General features: G+C 41.4%; 1 protein-coding gene across 3 annotated transcripts in view; it reads right to left on the bottom strand.

Annotated features, from left to right (window-relative positions):
* PID1 (phosphotyrosine interaction domain containing 1) overlaps positions 1-19,469 on the bottom strand; it is an 87,154-nt gene that overhangs the window by 36,082 nt on the left and 31,603 nt on the right. For all 3 annotated transcript variants that reach the window (XM_039557174.1, XM_039557175.1, XM_010406081.3), the window contains exon 2: positions 17,327-17,473. In XM_039557174.1, coding sequence (XP_039413108.1) covers positions 17,327-17,473 — 147 coding nt within the window. The remainder of the gene's footprint in view (positions 1-17,326; positions 17,474-19,469) is intronic.

Below are 19,469 nucleotides of genomic sequence, written 5' to 3'. Positions count from 1 at the left end.
CAGCAATGGCCACAATCATTTATATGATCTGGACCCTCAGCAAAAGAAATCCAAAACAGATTTCTCTTGGTAGAATACGAACAATATGTTTCCTATATTACACAAAATGTAGTTGGCTTTATATGCAACACTCCTCTCATCTTGGAGGAACTTACAACTGTGCTTTATATTGCAGTGGGAGGATTTCAGAGCAATTCTACATGTTTAGTGGAGTTGCTGTGGAGTTATACTGCTCTAAAATTAACAGAGAATTTGCTTACAAATATACAGCACTCTATTAAAAATATCTTTTAATATCTGTATAATCAGGCAGCACTTTCACTATCACCTGGCACGTGCCCCCTAATACATTTCACATTATTCAGCTCATCAGCTCTGGAAGAATTAATTGAAAAGATAGCCCTGAGATGTGAACCAACACACCAGCTTAACCAAATGCAGGGTTAAACCACAGGGCATCTCCGGCTCATTCACAATGATGATCCTCATTTATACCTCCTGTCAGCTGGAAATAAAGAAACACTTCATATCTTGAGGCTACAGTCAGGCATGACTACAGGATAATTTGTCTATTTACTGTCTGATTTCCACAGCAGCATGAGATACTAAGGAACTAGGCAGCTTTTTTTCTATTTATTCCTTGCTTCCTTTTTAACAACCTTCCTGGGGTAGGGGAAAAAAAAAAGTAAAACTCCTCATCACCCTGGAATCTCATAGAGAAAGACCCAGTGCTTTAGGAATTACATTTGTGACATCTCCCTCTCACCTACAACCTGGAGTCTCTCTCACTTCCTCCCCACCCCACACGACAGGGACTGACAACCCACGAACAACAAAGTCATTAAGAAAGGTACCAAGCTCTCATCCAAAGGTCCGATCACGCCACTGAGGAACTACTGTGTTAGATGCATATTTGCATGTTTTACTTGCACTTTCTTGGCCTTAAAGATTACAATGGAAAACAGGCAGCAGCTTGTTTTAAGTGGGTGCAAACTTCAGAGAAAGTAGTGAAGGACATTTGCTCATTTCACACCCTGGGTAGAATTTAGCATGCCTGCATCTTTGCATAGTCATGCTCTTAGAAGAAGAAAGATTTATTTTTTAAAAAATCTAGTCTCTCCTTCTTGAAAAGAGAGCAAAAGACACCTTTCTCTGACATACTGGGAAACGTCGTTCTTTGTCTATGCAGTTATACAAAAACATCAACAATTAACTTGAAGTAGAGAAGTCTATTATTGTACAAATTACTTAATCCTTTGTAGTTGTCTTTCATGTAATAAACAAATCTTATTTCTATCCTATACACTGTTTAAAGGCAGTGCTTTATGGGGGATATGCTAAAACATACCACATAACCGTTGCTGTAACTTGTATGTTGTTTTTTGGTTTCCCTTCTGAGAAAAGGTAGTGCTGCCTTGCAAAGACAGGTAAGATGGGACAGAACTGATTGACTCTGCAGCTACGGATTAGCCACTTAAGCCACCCCAGTTTCCAGTCCGCCCATGTGTATACTGGGGCAACTCTGCCCAGGATTGTTAGGAGGATTAACTAAGTGGCACTGAAAGGCTTTGAGATCTACTCAGTAAAAATTATTTCTATGAAAGTGCATGTGCATAAAGTGCTAATTGATGCCAGCTGGCCTTTCATCCTGGGCAGCAAAAACAGCTTCTTACCACACACATTTCCTTTAGTGGGCACCAGCGGCATATTTTGTTTATTTCTAAATTCCCGGGGTTTGCCTTAAAACACACAAACCATTCAATTTTCAGGAATACTCCATTAGGAGATTGATACAGCAATGTATTTCAGAAATTACCTTGATTAACCTTGCACAGGCAATAAGTGTAAACATTTTACACCTTTCAAACTGAGAAATGAGCCCTATTTGCAGTGCACAGTTCTAGATTCAGCAATTTGCATCTTAGAGTCTGCAGTGCCCTGTTCATTTCCTAGAAAAACCTGACAATCAATTTACAATGGCCCTTGAAATGAAGCAGAAAGCTACTGTTCCTGAACTGGCCTTATATAACAAGGCAGCATCAAATAAAGATACATAAGTAGTTATTCTTAATTTCATTTTTCCTCTGTGCTGCAAACAACCATGTTTTCTGGAGCCCCTCCCTCAGCTGCAGAAACTTGGAAATGCTCCACCTGCTTATGTTTGCTGATAGACGCCAGAGGAATTTTCACTTCATCTGTTCCACAGATGCTCAGACTCTTTTCTCAAGACACATCATACAAAAATGTCTCCAAAATAATTAGCAGGACTTCAGTCAGCATGACTGTGTGGCTCCATGTAAAGTAAAGCTCAGACAGCTCTTAAGAAATTGAAGCTCCGGAATGAGTGTCTGGGACCTTAACAGCACTTACTTAAATCTTCCTGTTTGACGCATTTATAGTTTTTCATGTACTCAAACGGGCAAAGGGCTTGGTATGCAGAAAGCTGCTACAATGTGAGAAACAACATGAACCTCTATAACCTCTTGTACTTACACTGACATGAAGGTAATTGCTAGTGGAGAACAAACATGCAATCTAATTCAAAGACGGGGGGAAAATCATGCAAAGATCTCTGTAATCATTGTCTCCATGTCTCACTTCAAAATAAAATTCACTACCTTACTGGGGAGCTACCTGAATAAAAATAATCCTATGAAATGTGTTGCAATATTATCATATTTAACTGAAAGATGCCCCTCCTTTGGCCATTTGCCTGGCAGTTCAAACATCAAGCAGGGCTCTTGACCATCCCAAGCTTGTTCCTCCCTCCCTGCTCTTCATCCTCCCCAGCAAGGCCTCCATCATGCAGCTGAGCCACAGGCAGAACATGAGGACTCGACTGCAAAATGAGGGCACACTAACAAATCCAAAGAGACAGCAAGAGTGCCTCGTGATAGTTCACAAGGCTCACGCTACCAAGTCCAGGGGATAAATTACCTAAACTTCTCTGGTTGCACACTAGACTCTCTGAGAGTACTCTAGTGCCACAGGGAAGGACTCAAATTGCAACCCTCTTCTCCAAAATGATAGGAATTTAATTCCCACTGCATAAACATTTATTGAGAATATTTCAAAGGGCCACAAGTCACCCATGTCTGTTTTCAGGCCTATTGTCACATGCAAGTGTCCTTAAAAGGGACAAGAAGGAGGATCTAAGGAATGGGATGGTTGCTCTGGCCATCTCTCCACCCAAAGTCACACCAGAGAGCTTCTGCTTACTTAGGAAGGGCTTACGGCTGTTGGCTTAAGTTATCAACATGACAAAGGCTCAGAAAAGCTGCAGGTGTTCACCCCATAGCCCGCAGGCACAGGCAGTTGCCCATTTCAGGGATCCTGAGATATCTGGGAGTACACACGGGACCCTTGGGACTTGTCCCATACTGGCCCTGGCCCCTGGCTGGGGGTTACAGCCAGGGCCAGGGTCAGAACGCTGAGTCAGAGAGCAGTGGCCAGCAAGGGCCCTCGAGGCCCAGGACAAAGCCAGACATGTCCTCACTCTCCTCCATACCCAGACAGCAGCAGGGGCCACCTGGCCCTAAAGGATGGAGTCACTTGAATGTAGAGAACACTTTAAAACATCCCTGCTCCACTCAACATGGCCAGCAGCCACCAAGGAACAGCAGATAGCCCCACTACAGCCCTGAGGCAAAACCTAGGGAACAGCTCTGGGAGGTGACAGCAATGCTGGGCCTGGGGCAGCCCCACCCCAACAGGTGTAGTGAGCATCCCAGGGAGGCACACAGATATCCCAAATCCGTGGCCTGATCAATTCTTATTTATTTATTTACCTATTTAACCCTAGCTCACTTGTTTGTGACAGTACCACACACAGAGCCTGAAAAGTTGACACAACTGCAGCTGCTGAGCAGGAGGACCAGGACACAGAAACCCCACCATGTGTTTTCCTGCCCGTCTTTTACATCTTTTACTTTGTTTACAAACAAAACAATTTTTAAAAGGCCACATTTGCACCTTAGGTAAACATGCCCAAGAGCATTCATGCCCAAGAGCACCACAGCAGCATGAGGCAGCGGCAGTCATGCCCAGGGAGTTGGGGCTGGGTGGGCAGTCAGGCCAGCGAGTTCCTTGGGGGCTGTAACCACTCAAAGAAGCTCTACGAGAGGCACCACCCTGCCAAGTAATGCTCAGCGGCTGCTGGGGTGCCATTCATGGTCCCTGAGCTCACTTGGTGGAAGGGCCAGGAGCTGGGATGCACAGACATGCACAGGCACCACGGCATGGGGCTGTCCATAGAGATGTGCCTCCCACACCAGCCAAAATCCACGTTAAACCCCCTTCAGAGCACAGCTACAGCAATAGCCATACACCAGTCCCTTGCTTTGGGACAAGTGCCACCCTGAAGATACACACTGTCTGCATAAAACTGATAACATTGAACAAAACCCTATATACACAGATAAGGAAAGTCCTGCAGAACAAAAACCTTAGAGCAGTTCATCAGTAAGTCACTGGTAATTGAAGTCATTCAGTTTATCCTCACTATAAGAAAGTACTGTAAACTGTTCCAAACTTAAATTACATACACAATATATTTCTTAGATGTGTATTATTTTTCCCATTTGGGAATGCAGAGTGACACAATTTATTTGGCCTTGTATGAAGGCCTGCAAATGCAACTCAAGGCAAAGCTCTGGGGTGAAAACACACCTTACTTTAAATTACTATTACACTGTTTCATAAAAACCATTTCAAGAATTACTTAATATTTTTAACATTTCTGCCTAATAAAAAATGACAAACAGCACTGGTTCCCATAGGCTGTATTCAATTACTTTGATTTTATTAACAGACTGCTTTCAATCAATAGGAACTTCAAGCCACATGTCAAACTAGAACGCCAGATTCTTAAATGATCTAACTTAGCATGGCAGTTCAGTCAAAGCAAGTATGCCAATTTATACCATAGCAAAGCCAACCCAAAAACTGCATCCCATTAATGATAATTCCCATGGGGATTCTGGCCACTGTGGTTACAAACAGCTGACAAAGCTGAAGTGTATTATTGCACTATTTGTAAGAATGTGTCAGATATCAGCACAGGGGAATTACTCCCAGCCTACAGATAATCAGTCCAAAAAGTGGCTTCCATAAAGAACTAAAACCAGTTTGTTTTCTGCTCATCCTGTTCCAGAGACTCAGAATCAACTTCAGTGACATTCTCAAAATAATCACAACACAGATATATCATCTTACTTTATCTCATTTTCTATTTTCCTTTTCATCTCTCCCAATTTAGTACTCAACAGTACCAGTCTTTAGGAAAATATTCTCTAATCTTGGAGAAATTAATTTAAATCTGTTTCTGACTTGAAACTTGCTTTCCCCCCTTTTGAAAAATAAATTGGGGTATAGGTGAACCCACAACAAACACTGAAATAAAACAAGTCCCCAAGGATGAAAAAAATCCCATCAAATAACTACTCACTGACAAATCTTTCTCAGCAAACAGTTCAATGAATCTTCAGTGAACTTTATAAAGTACCATTATAAAGACACTTTTGACTTGCTCATCTTCCAAAATTTGCTCATTTCAGTTAGTTTCCTTCTACTTTAAATGTTTGTGTATGGGTATCTATTAAAAGTAAGGTTATCTACATCTCAGCTTTGGGATTATAAAGTGCAGGTCACTGCCATGCCATTTAAATCTTGAGAGCACTTTAATCAAAAGATCATGTCATCATGGCCTAGCTGATTAACTCAGTAATTCTTTTTCCTCAGTGTGCTATGCTCTAGCACTCAGAAAGCAACCCTAATATCTAACAGGCAATAAACATCAGTTTCCAAAAAGGGATGGACCAGACCCTTGGTGGATATTCCGTTCCAGCAAAGTTAACAAGGCACTACCAATTCAACATTAGTTTTTCATTCATTGATAAAACGTGATAAACTTAATTCCAAATTTACATTGCTGTGAAATTCAGTATCTTACTTCTGTGGCAGTATGTATCATTTAATAGGATCTTGCTGTGAAATGACTATAGGTGAATGCCAGAGATTCTTGGGTTAGTAATACAAGGGAGGTTCTTAACCTAGGAGTACTTACTCATTTTCCAAAACAGACTGTAAATTTTAAACTTCATCTGTCTCCTTTCTCTCTTTCTTAGAGAAAAAATAAACAAGCAAACAAAACACCCTCATACTTCTGTTGCACCTGTTATCCCTGTACAATCTAGAGTCTCAGAGAAGAAAGCTTACTGAATTACCCATCAGCCTGAAGTAAAATATTCACAATAGTTTACAATAAAGGTAATTGATCAGCAACAGATAACATGCATCAGGCCTTAAAGTTGCCTGGAAGCATTGTGATGGTTATTGTTATGAACCTCTAATTAACTACGCAAAGAAAAAAATCTTTTAATGAAATTAATAAAAGATGTTATTAGTCTCAGACACTGACATCCAAATCCTGGAATGGAAAAATTTCTTTCTCTTCTGAGCTAATGTATTTACACATCACACTGCATTGCATACTATATTGCAATAGTAAAAGGAGAACAGGATTACTTCTGGAACTAATAGAAACAGAGGTGGCACAAAGGACCTTCTTTTCTCTTATGACATAAAGCATTTTGGATTGCAACATTAATCTACCTTCGGGCAGCCTGTGCACCTACAGACATGGCCACTGGTACCTCACCTGCAGGAGAATGGATCTGTAATCCAGTTTCAGCCTGCTTGCTTGCCAATGTCATTTGCTCCAGTGGGAAGCTTTCAGCACAGAGGCCCCAAAATAAGTAGTGCTGGGTTGGGCATAGTACAGCTGTAAACAGAGATTACAAATTCCCAAGATGGCTCATGTTGGCTCAAACTAGTGTGAGCAGTGGGTACCCAGTGCCAAATGCAAATTTTGCAGTATTCTAATGGAAATCAAAGAAACAATATACATGGCTTCAGGGGAAGAGCCACACAGAATACCTTCACAGAATAAGCGCACATGCCTTTGTTGTGAAAAAGCACATCTGAAAAGATCTGCCAACACCTCTCCCAGCACATTTCATGCTCGTGAGTGGGGAGGTGCCCATTGCAACAATATGAGGGAGCAATAACCGCAGAACCAGAAGTTTTTTGATTCTGTTAAAGAATAACTTCATGTGCTATGAAGGAAGGGTGCCTCCTCCTCCTGAGAGCCAGCTCACAGCAGGGTCCCTAACGCCCCTAGGGCCATGAAAAAACAGCAGCTTCTTGTGTTCTTCAGCAACACAAACCACAGCTCCATCCTTACGTTGCAATAGCCACACAAAGATGGAAATATTTCTCAAGGACACACTAGAACGAAACAATTGACAGTGACTGCAGCATCTGCTCAGCATAACCAACATAATAAATTTCAATCTCATTTTAATTTTTATATGTCTAAAGCTATTAGGTCTTAGATATTTGAACTTTAATTATTATGGAAGCAATTAGCTCCTCTGACCAGAAGGCTTTGCCTGAACAATTGCAATGAGTACAATATTTTCTACAGCATAAAAAATAAATACCCTGACACTTCTGTAGCTATCTAGGACCTTGCAATTGCCACTGTGCTTCACACTGGTGTCCTGGCTTTGTGCCAGATTGCAAAAGCTGGAACTTACTGGCATAAGCTATATGACATTGTATATATGTGTAATTGAAGATTATCTCCTAAAGTATTCTGTAAATTTGGAATTTCAAAATTTAAATATTTCCTGCTGTAGAGAGATTAAATTGGTTTTGAATATTTAAATATTCTTTCAGAGAAAACTATTTTGGTACGTTATCTCCTACAAAGACAGCTATAATTAAACAACAGCTCCAAGTACCCTGAAAAGTGGTATTTCTAAAACTGACAAAAAACTTGTATTTGTGTTTCAAGATACAGAAGTATTCTGTGGAGCTTTGTATATCAAAGGAATTTCATTTATATATATTGCTTTTTAGTACCTTCACTCAATGCATTACTACTTAATAGAAGTATGCATTTTAATTCTCATCATCTGTTCCAGTTTTCCCCTTGTGTATTTTATCCACTACACTGTGCCCACATAGCCTTTTCCCCAAGCTCTGGTGAGCTGATCTAACCTCTGCAAACAGAGCTGCTGGCAGAGAAGGGCAACTGAACAGCAGGGGACAACAAAGTTGTTTTAGAAGGGGTTTGGGCATCTTCCTGGTTCAGAAATACTAGAGAAGTACAAATCATACACAGTAAAGAGTGACTGAGCATTCACCTGCACACAGCGTCTGGCCTCCCCAGTACCTCACAAGTTTCCCAGTTGCTTTTACAGCAAGGGTAGAAATTTAGGAGCAGACAGTGCTTGCTCCTAATCAAGCCACAGAGAGCATTTTTAATTCCTGTATGTTGGCATTTTACACAGTGCTCTTTGAATGCCAATCACTATCTCTTCCATAACTAAATGAAATATAAACTGTTTAGTGCCTTGTTTTACACTAAGAGGTTTGATTTAGATGACTTCTGGTGATAAATACCATTTGCTAACAAAATCAAGGGCCGATGACTTCCAATTCAAGCTTTTGTTGAATCAAAGGCAACTAATAACGTCAAAGCTCTGAAGCCAAAGGAAGTGCTAGATTCCAACCAAAGGGATTTCTGTTTAAGTTAAAAACATTTTCCCAGGCTCCATATCATGCATTGTCACCCACTTTCTTCACTGGGACCCAATGCATCCACTGCAAGGGCAGAACTACAGCAGTAAGAAGAAATGTAATGTACACAGTGGTTGTGCAAGTGATAAAATACATCCACCAAGAGGAGAAGCAAAGGATAACATGCCAATGGATGCTGTGATTTTTTATACCCTTGCATTTTCAAGGGGATTTTATTGTTCAGGGGTTATTTTCTGCAGTCTACTGCCAAAGAAGATGGGCTTGGACACACATACAATGAGCAAAGTGTGGCTTACCTGGTGCAACCTTTCTGCTCCTATTTCTTCACGCAAGACAAAGCAGTGCTGGGAACAGGTCTCTCCACAGACAAAGTCTGGGACCCTGAGCCTCGCTCCAAGGAACTGAGGAGACCCCCTCAATGCAAATTGTCAGCACTGGGGCAGGGGGACCTCTCTTCCCAGATGCCCAGTCTGTCTGCATGGTCCACAGCAATTGGAAGCCTTCCCATGCAGCCCAACAAGTAGGGACAACAGTCCTCCAGTCCTCCTGGGAGTGTGCACACACATGCAACTACTTTCAGCATATTTTCACACATCTCTATGAAACCCAACTCACTCCCTGATCTTCCTGACAATATACTCTCCCTCTGGAAGCAAACCCAAGGGGAACCACAGGGAGAAGGCCCTGCACCCAGTGCATTTCCAGCCCTTTGCTGGCCACAAACACGCAGGGCAGCTCCCAGAAATCCTCCCTGTCACCAGTGCTCTCCTCCCAAGGTAGCACTCTTATTCTTTTTATGGAGCTCTTTAAAATTATTTGAGACACACTTCTTAAATGAAAATCCAAAAGAAAACTGAAGTAGGTAAAGCTTATTTCCTTTAATTAATATACATGTATTCAGAGCAAGGTTGCTCCACCATATGCAGAAAACAGACATATACTTTCTTCTATGAAGGTAGCTAAGGCAGAAATATGAAGCTGACTGCAATGTATGACCATTTTTAGATGGGATGTAAGAACTTCCTGAATAACAAGATGCCCTTTACTTGAACCATGGCTTGAAAAATGTCACCAGTGCAAATGCTAAGGAAAAAACAAATACCACCAATATATCTGACGGGACATAAGACATAACTTCCACTGCTCTCGGTATACATTATTCTTACAATGCCACTTTACCAGTAAGCAAATAAAGTTATGCCAAAATACATCCAACACAGCAAAAGTGAACTGCACAAGATACTATTTAAAGTAGGCTCAGTTAAAGATTAATTCAATTGCTTTACCTGTTACAGTGGGGATACTGCAACACGTGTATCAGACAACGAGGCCCGTGGAAAAGAAATATATATGGACTGATTCTTGATAGATGTTTCAGAGATGTTTATTTCTCCAGCCGCATGGCTGGGGCTCTGCCCAGGAACTGCTCAATCACGGGACCCGAGGGTCCTTCTGCCCGCGCAGGGAAACACAAACCAACCAATGGGAACGAGGCTGAGCAGGGGCAGGGAAACCCCGTGCCTCCCCCCCAGGGCCCCTCTCCCAGGGCCACATGGCAGGGGGAAGGAACCCCGACATTTACCCAATTTATATTCTCCACCTAAGACTCCTGGACATCAGGAAATGAAGCATTACAATGCTTTAACAACCTTCTGCACTTGCATTTATCCTTCGTGTTTCTATTAGATCCTCTGCACCCATTTAAAGTATAAATTCTCACCAACATAAATGGGTTTTCCATGCATGTAATTAAAAAAATCATATGCAAGAGAGACTCTTTCTTAAGCTGAGAGCAGCCAGTGTCAAACACCCTGCAGTGAGTGCTGCCTGAGGGCTGCTGCTGTCCTGCACAGGTCATCCCACCTTGCTCACGGTGGAGCCCACAGCAAAACTCTCAGCAGCTTCATAGGTACAGGGCAGGACCTTACCATATGGGCATGTTTTGAAACAGAAATGAGCACATGCAACTCTCCATTTTCAATGTTAGAACAAGATTCAGCCAATAAAGTCATGTTTCAAGATTTCTGCAAGCAGTTTATTCTTCCACAACTTCAGGATGGATCTTTTTTATTTCTTTTCATTTCTGTAATACTAAATCAATAAAAAGGGAAAAAAATACTTCACCTTTATATAGCATACTTGTTGGATTATTAGTTCATTTGATGCACTTCACCTTTGGAAAACACATCATCAAAGCCTCTGCATCTCTGACCAACCAGCACTGTATCTAAGTATAGTGGAGCTGCTAAGTTTTGCCCCATGCAAGAGTTCATGTGTGTCCTTTTGGTTCATTTCATGAGCGGAGAAAGGAGCAGAGAAACAATCTCTCAGTTCACAACACAAAGTAAGTAATGCTTAAGGATAACACTAGAAGGCCTTTAATAAAGCAAGAAGAAATAAAGCTCTGTGCTTCTGACCCAAATTAAACACAGTGGAAAATAGCAGGCTGGGGAGTGATGGTACAATTAGCTTTTCTCACTTGTTTAATTTGTTTCTTTATTAAACTTAATGGTCATCTTAATATTACAGGCCTGCAAAATGGTAATGAAGACCAGGCAGCTAGCGGGACTTGTATTTACAACTGCACTCAAAACAATCATCCTTGACCATGCAATGGATGCAAAAAGAGCACTTTTATTAAGTTTTATAAAGATAAAGTGAGGTGGTTTTAAGATTATGTGCAGCTTCCAAGCAGCTATGGTTTCAGTAGCCGAAAGAGCGATAAACATTCAATGGGAGAAGGCTTTTTAAATTATTTGTGGAAATTTAAGGAAAACACAAGACTTTTAACTACCCATTTATGTCATTGGATTTCACTATCCCAGAAAGACTATAGATACATTTTCAGCCATTTTGAGTCAACAGGACATAAAACCAGTGAAGAGCACCTTGGTCTCATGGTACTGACATGAGAGACAGTGTTCTTGTTGCATTTTGTCTGATTCAGTGTGAAGACACACAGAACCAACCCATAGCAGTAACACAATTACAGGGCAGCAGAGGGAAGCCACTCGCCCACACTTCAGCAATCCAGAGCAAAAACTTAGGGGTTAGGGAGCAATGAAGGGAAGAGGAATGAGGCTGGAATTGCCACCACCAAAGCCATGCTGTATGGGCTGTTTGAAGCTGGGAGGATGGCTCATCAATTTAGACATTTTCTGAATGCTGAAGGGCCCCCAGGCCCAGCAGATGGGGAGCATGCTGTCCCCCTGAATGCTCAAGTGGTAATATATTTGGCCACCGCCAAGGCTGAGCTGATTAGGATGGGACACCAGTAGAAGAAGTTGCATAGGCCAGAAATGCTGGAGAAAACAGCTTGGGAAAGTGTGGTCTAGAGGGGAAAAAAGTAACAACATTTTAAGTTCTAAAAATGCAATGACCAGTAAAAGCAATAACACAGCAGTACTAAATTTGCTATAGAGGCATGTAGGGTAGAGTAGAAATGGGGTATTTTGCAAGTATGTGGTAAGAGATAGTCCTACTGCAAGGCTTTTGCAATCAAACTTAACAAGGCAGAAAACCAAAAATAGTCAGTAATATCTGAGAAGACATTATTCCTAAATGACTCTCTTACATGAGGAATTAGAATCAGGCCTAGTAGGGCAATTTTAAGACAATGTCTCATTTCTTTAAATATCCCAATGAGAAACATCGTAATTCTAAAGATCATCATTAAATCTCAATCAATATTACTCTCTATTCATCCTGTAATGAGCTCCTGTATGAACTTTTCCCTTGCAGACCAAACTTCCAGTCTCTGCTACCCTGCTGTACATCCTGTTGCTCAAAACGTGAGACAATTTCATGTGCATGGAGATCGATTAGTAGGGCCCACAGGTGATGGAATTGTCTCTAATGGTGAAAGTTACTTTTCAGAAAAGAAGAAAAATGGAGGAAAGACAGAGAGACAAAGGGAAAATGAAAGCTATTGGCAGCAGCCAGCAAAGCCAGAAGAAGAGCAGGAACAAGGACAACAGGCTGTGGCTTTGCTGAAAGGGCCAGAGCTGCTGCTGGAGTGCAGGCACAGGTCAGGTCCTCTTAGGCACTGCCCAGCTGTCCCAGAAAACACCCCAAATCCAGTTCATAGGTTGACATACATGTACCAGCATCAGGTGTGCCCCAGAGTTATACCAGTCAAGCTTGGTGTCCAACTGCTGAAACTACACTGGTGCTATGGAAGCCCAGCTGTGGCCTTGGCCCCACTGTCATCACAAGCCTGCAGCCAGCTTAGTACAGGAAACACTTTCTTTTTGCCTCAGGTGAGAAGCTATTAAGCTACTCTGAAAGACCAAACTCCATTTATTTATGTTACTTCTTGTCTACTTTTAAATCTCTATCAGTATGTGCAAGACTTGGTTTTAAAACACCATTACCACACAAATGCCATTTACATAAATTGTTGAACAAGACTTTCATCCATCTTATCTAAGATGCACCACAGAAGTTTCCACATCATACCTTCCACAAAGCCTGAATTAACAAGCTCATCAAGTCAATCCAATAAGACAGGCAAGCAACAAGTATCATTCCTGTAAATACCGTATCACTAAAATATATTTTGCCATTTCATAAAAGCATACTCTTAAGAATACAATTATTTGCACTGTTTATGCTCCTCTCAGCCTCCCGGGCTGCTGAGAAAAGCTTGTCCACTGGTGGGAACTGGAGGAATAAGATCGCCTGACCCAGACGAGCTACTGATTATTCAGTACTGACTTCACTTTGAAGGGTCTTTCAATAAAAAGGAAAAAAATGTAAACATACTACACCACTTTAAAAATTGCAGACAGCATTTTTAACCTCTGTCCTTTTGCATTACTGTATCAGTGCCTGGAAAAGCTACAGCAAAAGAGAGCTCCCTTCATGCCACCACCATGGCTCAAAGGGACAGAAATCAAGAAACATTAGAATCAATATAAGCCGATTTGGACACTAAGGAAGAATAAACGACACAGAACTTAAACAAGATCTGTTAAAAGCCATGGAGAAAACAGGTATTTCTGAGTAGAGACTAACTTATTTTCTAGAGATACTCCAGATTTTGCATTTCCATCTGGTGGTGGTACTTAGTGTTGTGATCAGTGACAAGGAGATTTCCAGCAGAAACACAAGAGTGCCCATTTGACAGGAAAAACCTACAAGCAGGACAGCCACAGTCTAATTGAAATCCTTGGGATCTGAACAAGAATGGATGCTTTTTCATATACACACATTTAAATCACCCTCATACCCGAATGGAAAACATGCTCTACTAAAATAAAATCAAATCAGGAACCTGGGAATGAAAGTGTGGTCCAGCTACTAAGAAAAGATTTATTCTCACTCTTTTTCATCTTTCCTCAGGAATGGGTACTTTAGCTTAAGCTGAGACTTGCCATTTACAGGTATACAATAAGCCAGTTGGGTTTTTTCATTCCTTAGAGCAGCTGCCAACCTTAGCCCTTGGTGATCCAGCATTCAATAATGCCATGCCTGTTGCAGGGAGGAGGCAGGATGCACACAGGTCCTCAACCGTGTTTCCCAGAGAAATGGCAGCTCTCTGGGCACTGCATCCCAGTGCCCTGCCTCAGCATCCTCAGCTGAAGGAGGACACGAAGCTGCAGCTCCTCTGGGGCCAGAGACCTACCTTTCAGCTACTGTACACCATGGTTCAAATAAACCACATGATACCCCAGGAAAAAGCACAGAGGCTGAGTACTTTATTGTACCCAGAAATCCTGCTCTGGTTTAGGCTGTCTGCTGCATGGGGCAGCACCAGTCCAATCCCAGGGTGCATGGCTGTCACTCCCCCTTTGCAAACAGGGCTGGTGGGGAAAGAAGGGCAAGGGGGGCAAGAAGGTGCCCTTTGGGAACTACAGCTTCCAAGTCAACCTGTCTGACTGAGCAAGCAGCACCACAAACTCCCAAACGTGTGCACCTAAAGCTCTGTGCTGCAAATCAGTGTTAACACTACCCATTTCTCCTACTTGGGGAAATCATGTCCATGAGTCTAGAAGGGTGGGAAGGACAAGCACATGCAACCCAAGCAGGCACGTGTAGATGTGCAGTTACAGAAGGAATAAGTTTTAAGTCTTCTGCTATAAGGAAAAATATTTTAGAAACCATGATGGCAACAAAGTTGCATCAGATGTGGAATTGGACAAGAAAGAAAAGCTTTCTTAATTTGTTCAATTGTTTAACTTTCCAGATTTGGTGGGGGTTCCCCCAAGATTACTTCAAACTAGACATTTCCCTGCTATTCTTAAAACCATCCCATTGAATTACTAAATGAGATTAGATCTCAGCAAAAAAGTTTTGTTACTTCAAGATTCAGCAGCTAACTGCAAATGAAAGCGAAAAGAGAAGCCTGTCTTGTGATGAAAGGACAAGTAAAAGAGCAATCACATCAGAAAACCAATGCCCAGACCTCTGAACAGCAAAGCAATTGCATGCGTCAAGTTCCCATAACAAGATGGTGCCAGCTGAGGCTTATGTTAAAACTGTGCAATAAAATTACATGTCTGGAGCCTCTGTCAGAAGAATGATGCTATCTCATTAATGGGATTACATAGAAAAATTGGAGGGATTTCATTCAAGAGGAATAAAATGATTAAGGATCAAAAGAGCGTGACTCATGAAAGCAAGTAGTAACTGGATGCTATGCTCTTGCCTGAAAAGCCCAAGTCTCAGAACCAGACAGGCCTGGTGGTACCAGCAACATCACAGCATCTCCTCCCTTACACCCGGAGTAACAGGAATAGATCAGACCCCCCAGAGCAAAAACTCATATTATAAAATTCAAGCTTTTTTATGGCAACACTATTATTGTATTACTCAGCAAAAAACAAATAATCGGAGGGGAAAGAGGACAGGAAAGTTAATTACCTATAAACAGCTGGTAAGAAGAATACATTTTGTCAGGAAAAAAGAGGGGGAAAAGAAAGAGATTGTGACTACAGAGACTGGGTAAAATTGAAGCCTTTCAGTTAGTAGCAGGAGAGGATTTCTTAGCCACAGGAACAACATACATGTGGAATCATCTTCCCAAGGGGTGTCCTGAAAATCCCAACAGCTGAATCACCTGAAGAGGGCCTGGCCACTACCCCAAAACCACCATCATAAGACTCCAGCACTGACAGGAGGTAAACTAGCTATAGGGGAGGGGAGAAGGAGAAACTGTTCAGGAAGGAAAACGGGAGTGTTGTGGTAGCAGATGTTCCCTAGTCAGCACTACTATGCTATACTGCAGGAAAAATAAATGAATAAATAAAAGAGATCTAAATATAGAATGAGATTCTTTTCACTGAGGGGTTCAACATCTCTCTGCAATTCATCTTTTCCAATTGAAGGACTGTAAGTTGAATAAAAAGCTTCATTTAAATTCCATACACATTCACAAAGATAAACTGATTTCAGAAAGCATTATTATGCCTGACCTCTTTCACTGGGGGTGAACCATTTTCATCATAGCTAATATTCCCTAAAAATTCATTAGATGCCAACATAAAGGAAAAAAGCATCACCATGGATGCTGCGAGCTACCATACAAAGCATTTTAGAGTCACTTCCCCTGCATTCCTCTGCATCAGCATGGGGCAGCTCTGCTTCAACACCCAGCAGCAGAGTCCTGTTCCTGGCTATTGTGACAGGCAAAGAGTTAAACACTTGGGAAGTGACACTTTCCAAGAAGAAACTTTGCTGAGGAAGTGCCAGACCGGGAGGTGCCCAAGTACAGTATGCCAAAAGAATCAGGGGAACACACAATTTCTTGTGAAGAAAGCAGTTTCTTCCAACCCCACACCAGATCCCCCAAGGAAGAGCGTGTGTGCATGCGTTTGTGCATACACACTGGCAGGGAAGGGGTTTAGGATATTTAATTGCACTTTGGATGTTCTCCAGTACATGTAGCATCAAGCAACAGCTCTTCTAGAGTTAATACTTCACAGAGCAGGAGAGTCTGAAGCCCAGTTCTCTCCATTTTCACTAAGACCCTCAAGGGCAGGTGGATACTCCCTACAACTAGCAGCCAGGCTGGGTGAGGGGAATCTGTTGCCAAGCCCCAACTGGCAGCACAGGTCGAACTGGTACCCAGCTCAATCTTCAAGGCTGCCCATGGCTCTGCAAGGCCAGGCGAGCTCTGTGACCAAGGCAAATTACTTCAAGAAAAGATGCAAACAGAGCAGATTTGTTTCCTACTTTTATATGGCTTCTTACCACAGAAGAACACACTCGAGGCTCTTAGGCCATTAAACTTTTAAAAAGAGGAATAGCTTTTGCAGAAGTTCTGCTTTGATGTAACTGGGCAAATTGATCTTGTTGCTTCACCAGATCAAGACATAAGTCTCCTGTCCCCCTTTTTCCTTTTTTATCTTAAAAACCCCAAACAAAAAAAGAAAAAAACCCCAACCAAACTAACCTTGAGTTTTAAGCTGCAACACTAGCCCTTACAGAAATAACGTCAGTGTTTACAATAAGTAGTGTTCATCACAGGCTGTTAGAAATCCTCCACAATTTGCATTGTGACGCGTAACCCAAACCTCTTCCTCCTGAAGCCCAAAATTTCTGGTCAGAAATGCTCAATGACTTTTTTGATTCAGAAACTTTATAGTAATAGTAGCAGTTAATGGAATTTCCAGAACAGCAGTGACCATGTTGGTTACTTTGAGCTCTTTAGGGTTCTCACAAACACATGGGACACCTCCACAGTGGTCTCAATCCTTCAGTTTATACTTCAGAGTACCTTGCATCCAGTGTGAGTCCGGGTCTTCATGAGGGGAGTTGTGGTGCACAGCTCAATGGCTTCTGGTTCATGGAAGATCACTGTCGGGAGAGGCTCTTTACGAAGAGTTAGGACATTCAGCTTAGTCTTTAACATGGTCTGAAAGTGCTAAACAGAAAAAGAAAAGAAATTACCTCCAGTTCTAGTGCAGAAAAATACGAGTTAATAGTTGGACATGTCTGCATGTTTCACTTGCTGTTCAATGCCTTGCAAGCTTTCCTGGGGAGAGTTAACAAATACTATAACTTGAGACCAGTCATTACTATCAGCAATGTGGAGATTTTTTAATTAAAAAAGATATACACACACAAAGTGAAAGGATTCATTACAATCCACAAAGAGTCTAAATTCAACCTCTGATCACTTGCAAGTATATAGTAAAACTGTTCATGGACCCAGTTCCTCTACTAATGTCTACAGGGAAGAACAACAGGGAATCAAAGACCATTATAAGAACTATGGATTCATCCATCCTTGTTCTCCTTCCTCTGTACTTAAATCTCATCCCACTGACCTTTGTAGATGTTACCATTCCCACTGAGCTGAATCCCTCATTGGTTTGCCTTTGTCACATGAATTTTATATTCTCTTCCTTTGTCAGCAAGAGTTCTTGTAGTCTCCAATGTAAATGTCACTCTCGGTACTAATGAATAGATGTCATTCAAAACTTGTCACTTTCTGTAACAGACTCCCCAGGCTTAGGTGAAGAACTATCCAAGTGGACAGTAAAGTCATCAAATTAAAAGTTTCTCAGCAATTGCTTAGAGTGAGGAAAGTCAATCCTTGAAAGACTTCCAAATCAATTTTGTGGAATCAGGGGAGTCAAGAGATATTTTTTAACATTTAGATTTTTCTTCGAACTGACCTTCATTTGAAAACTGAACTTTTCACGTTACTACTTATCTAAGGCGGGAAAAATGCAGATATGAACCAAATAAAGGTAGTAACATGCCACAGCACTGTCTAATGAAGTATGACTTTATCAAAACTTCCTAAGTTGACTCTTACCAAGCAGCAGTTATTAGACATATATGCAATGACTCCAGATTACTTTCATCAAAACGAAACCATTTTTTCTGACTTTTCATAGGAGATTCTTAACTTGCTTTGCAGCCACCCTTTTTCTCAGTCTCCACTTTACGTCTGCAAGGCAGACAAGCATTACTGGGTCTGGCTTGCAGAAAAAGAGATGCTAAGTGATTTCCCAGAATCATGCAAGAAGCCTCTATCGGAGCTAGGAAATCAACACAGGTCCTTGCTGTTCAGCCCTGTGCTTTACACAAATAGAGTGTCAATTCAACATTTTATTTATACATGGGGATGAATCAGCTATTTAGATCCTATGCTGGTTTTCTGTGGATTTTTGTTGATATAAATATTCCATCAAAAATAAACTTGCTATTAATTCATAAATACTTTATCATGTGCCAACTGAAAGCCTACTGATACACTTTTATAACAGTTTAGTCCTTAGTTCGTCAGTGTTTAGGTCTAACAATTGTTATGATACTGGAACTACAGCACTTCAAGCACTCTTAGAAATATGTTCAAAGCATATACACTAACAGTCTGTGAAAACAGTACTTGTTTACCTATTTCACACATGAAGTTACAGCCTGTTAACAGCAATACTTTAGGGCCTCTGTGGTATTTGTGCAAGCATTCAGGTTTTTATCCCAGTGAAACTCTCTACTCATACTATTTTTCACCTGCTCATCTTACGTGTTACCCCATTCACTCTCCCAAACACAGCTCCATCAAAAAAGTACTCCATTTAAGGTGATTATACATTGAAGAATATTCTTTGACATGTTTCTTCTATTATCATGAAGATAATAGTTCTTTGACAGCTAGAGTTACTAAAACTGACAGAAAACCTACTTCATTTTACTTTTAGGTTGCAATTAACAGCCTTTTGTTTGGAGTTTCCTAGGCCTCTCCATTAAGTTGTTAGCAAAGGCTGAACAGCAGGTAAAACGCCATGATGAGTACAAAGCAAGCTGAAGGTTTGAGACGCTGTGTTTTGAAGGAGCATCATTGATTACCAGCTGCAGTGCTGGGCTTGTTGGTGCCACTGACTAACTGCTGTCTGCTACAGCTTGAC

The sequence above is a fragment of the Corvus cornix genome, chromosome 9 (genome assembly GCF_000738735.6).
Source record: "Corvus cornix cornix isolate S_Up_H32 chromosome 9, ASM73873v5, whole genome shotgun sequence".
Classification (NCBI taxonomy): domain Eukaryota; kingdom Metazoa; phylum Chordata; class Aves; order Passeriformes; family Corvidae; genus Corvus; species Corvus cornix.
This window is presented reverse-complemented; position numbering and strand designations above follow the sequence as displayed.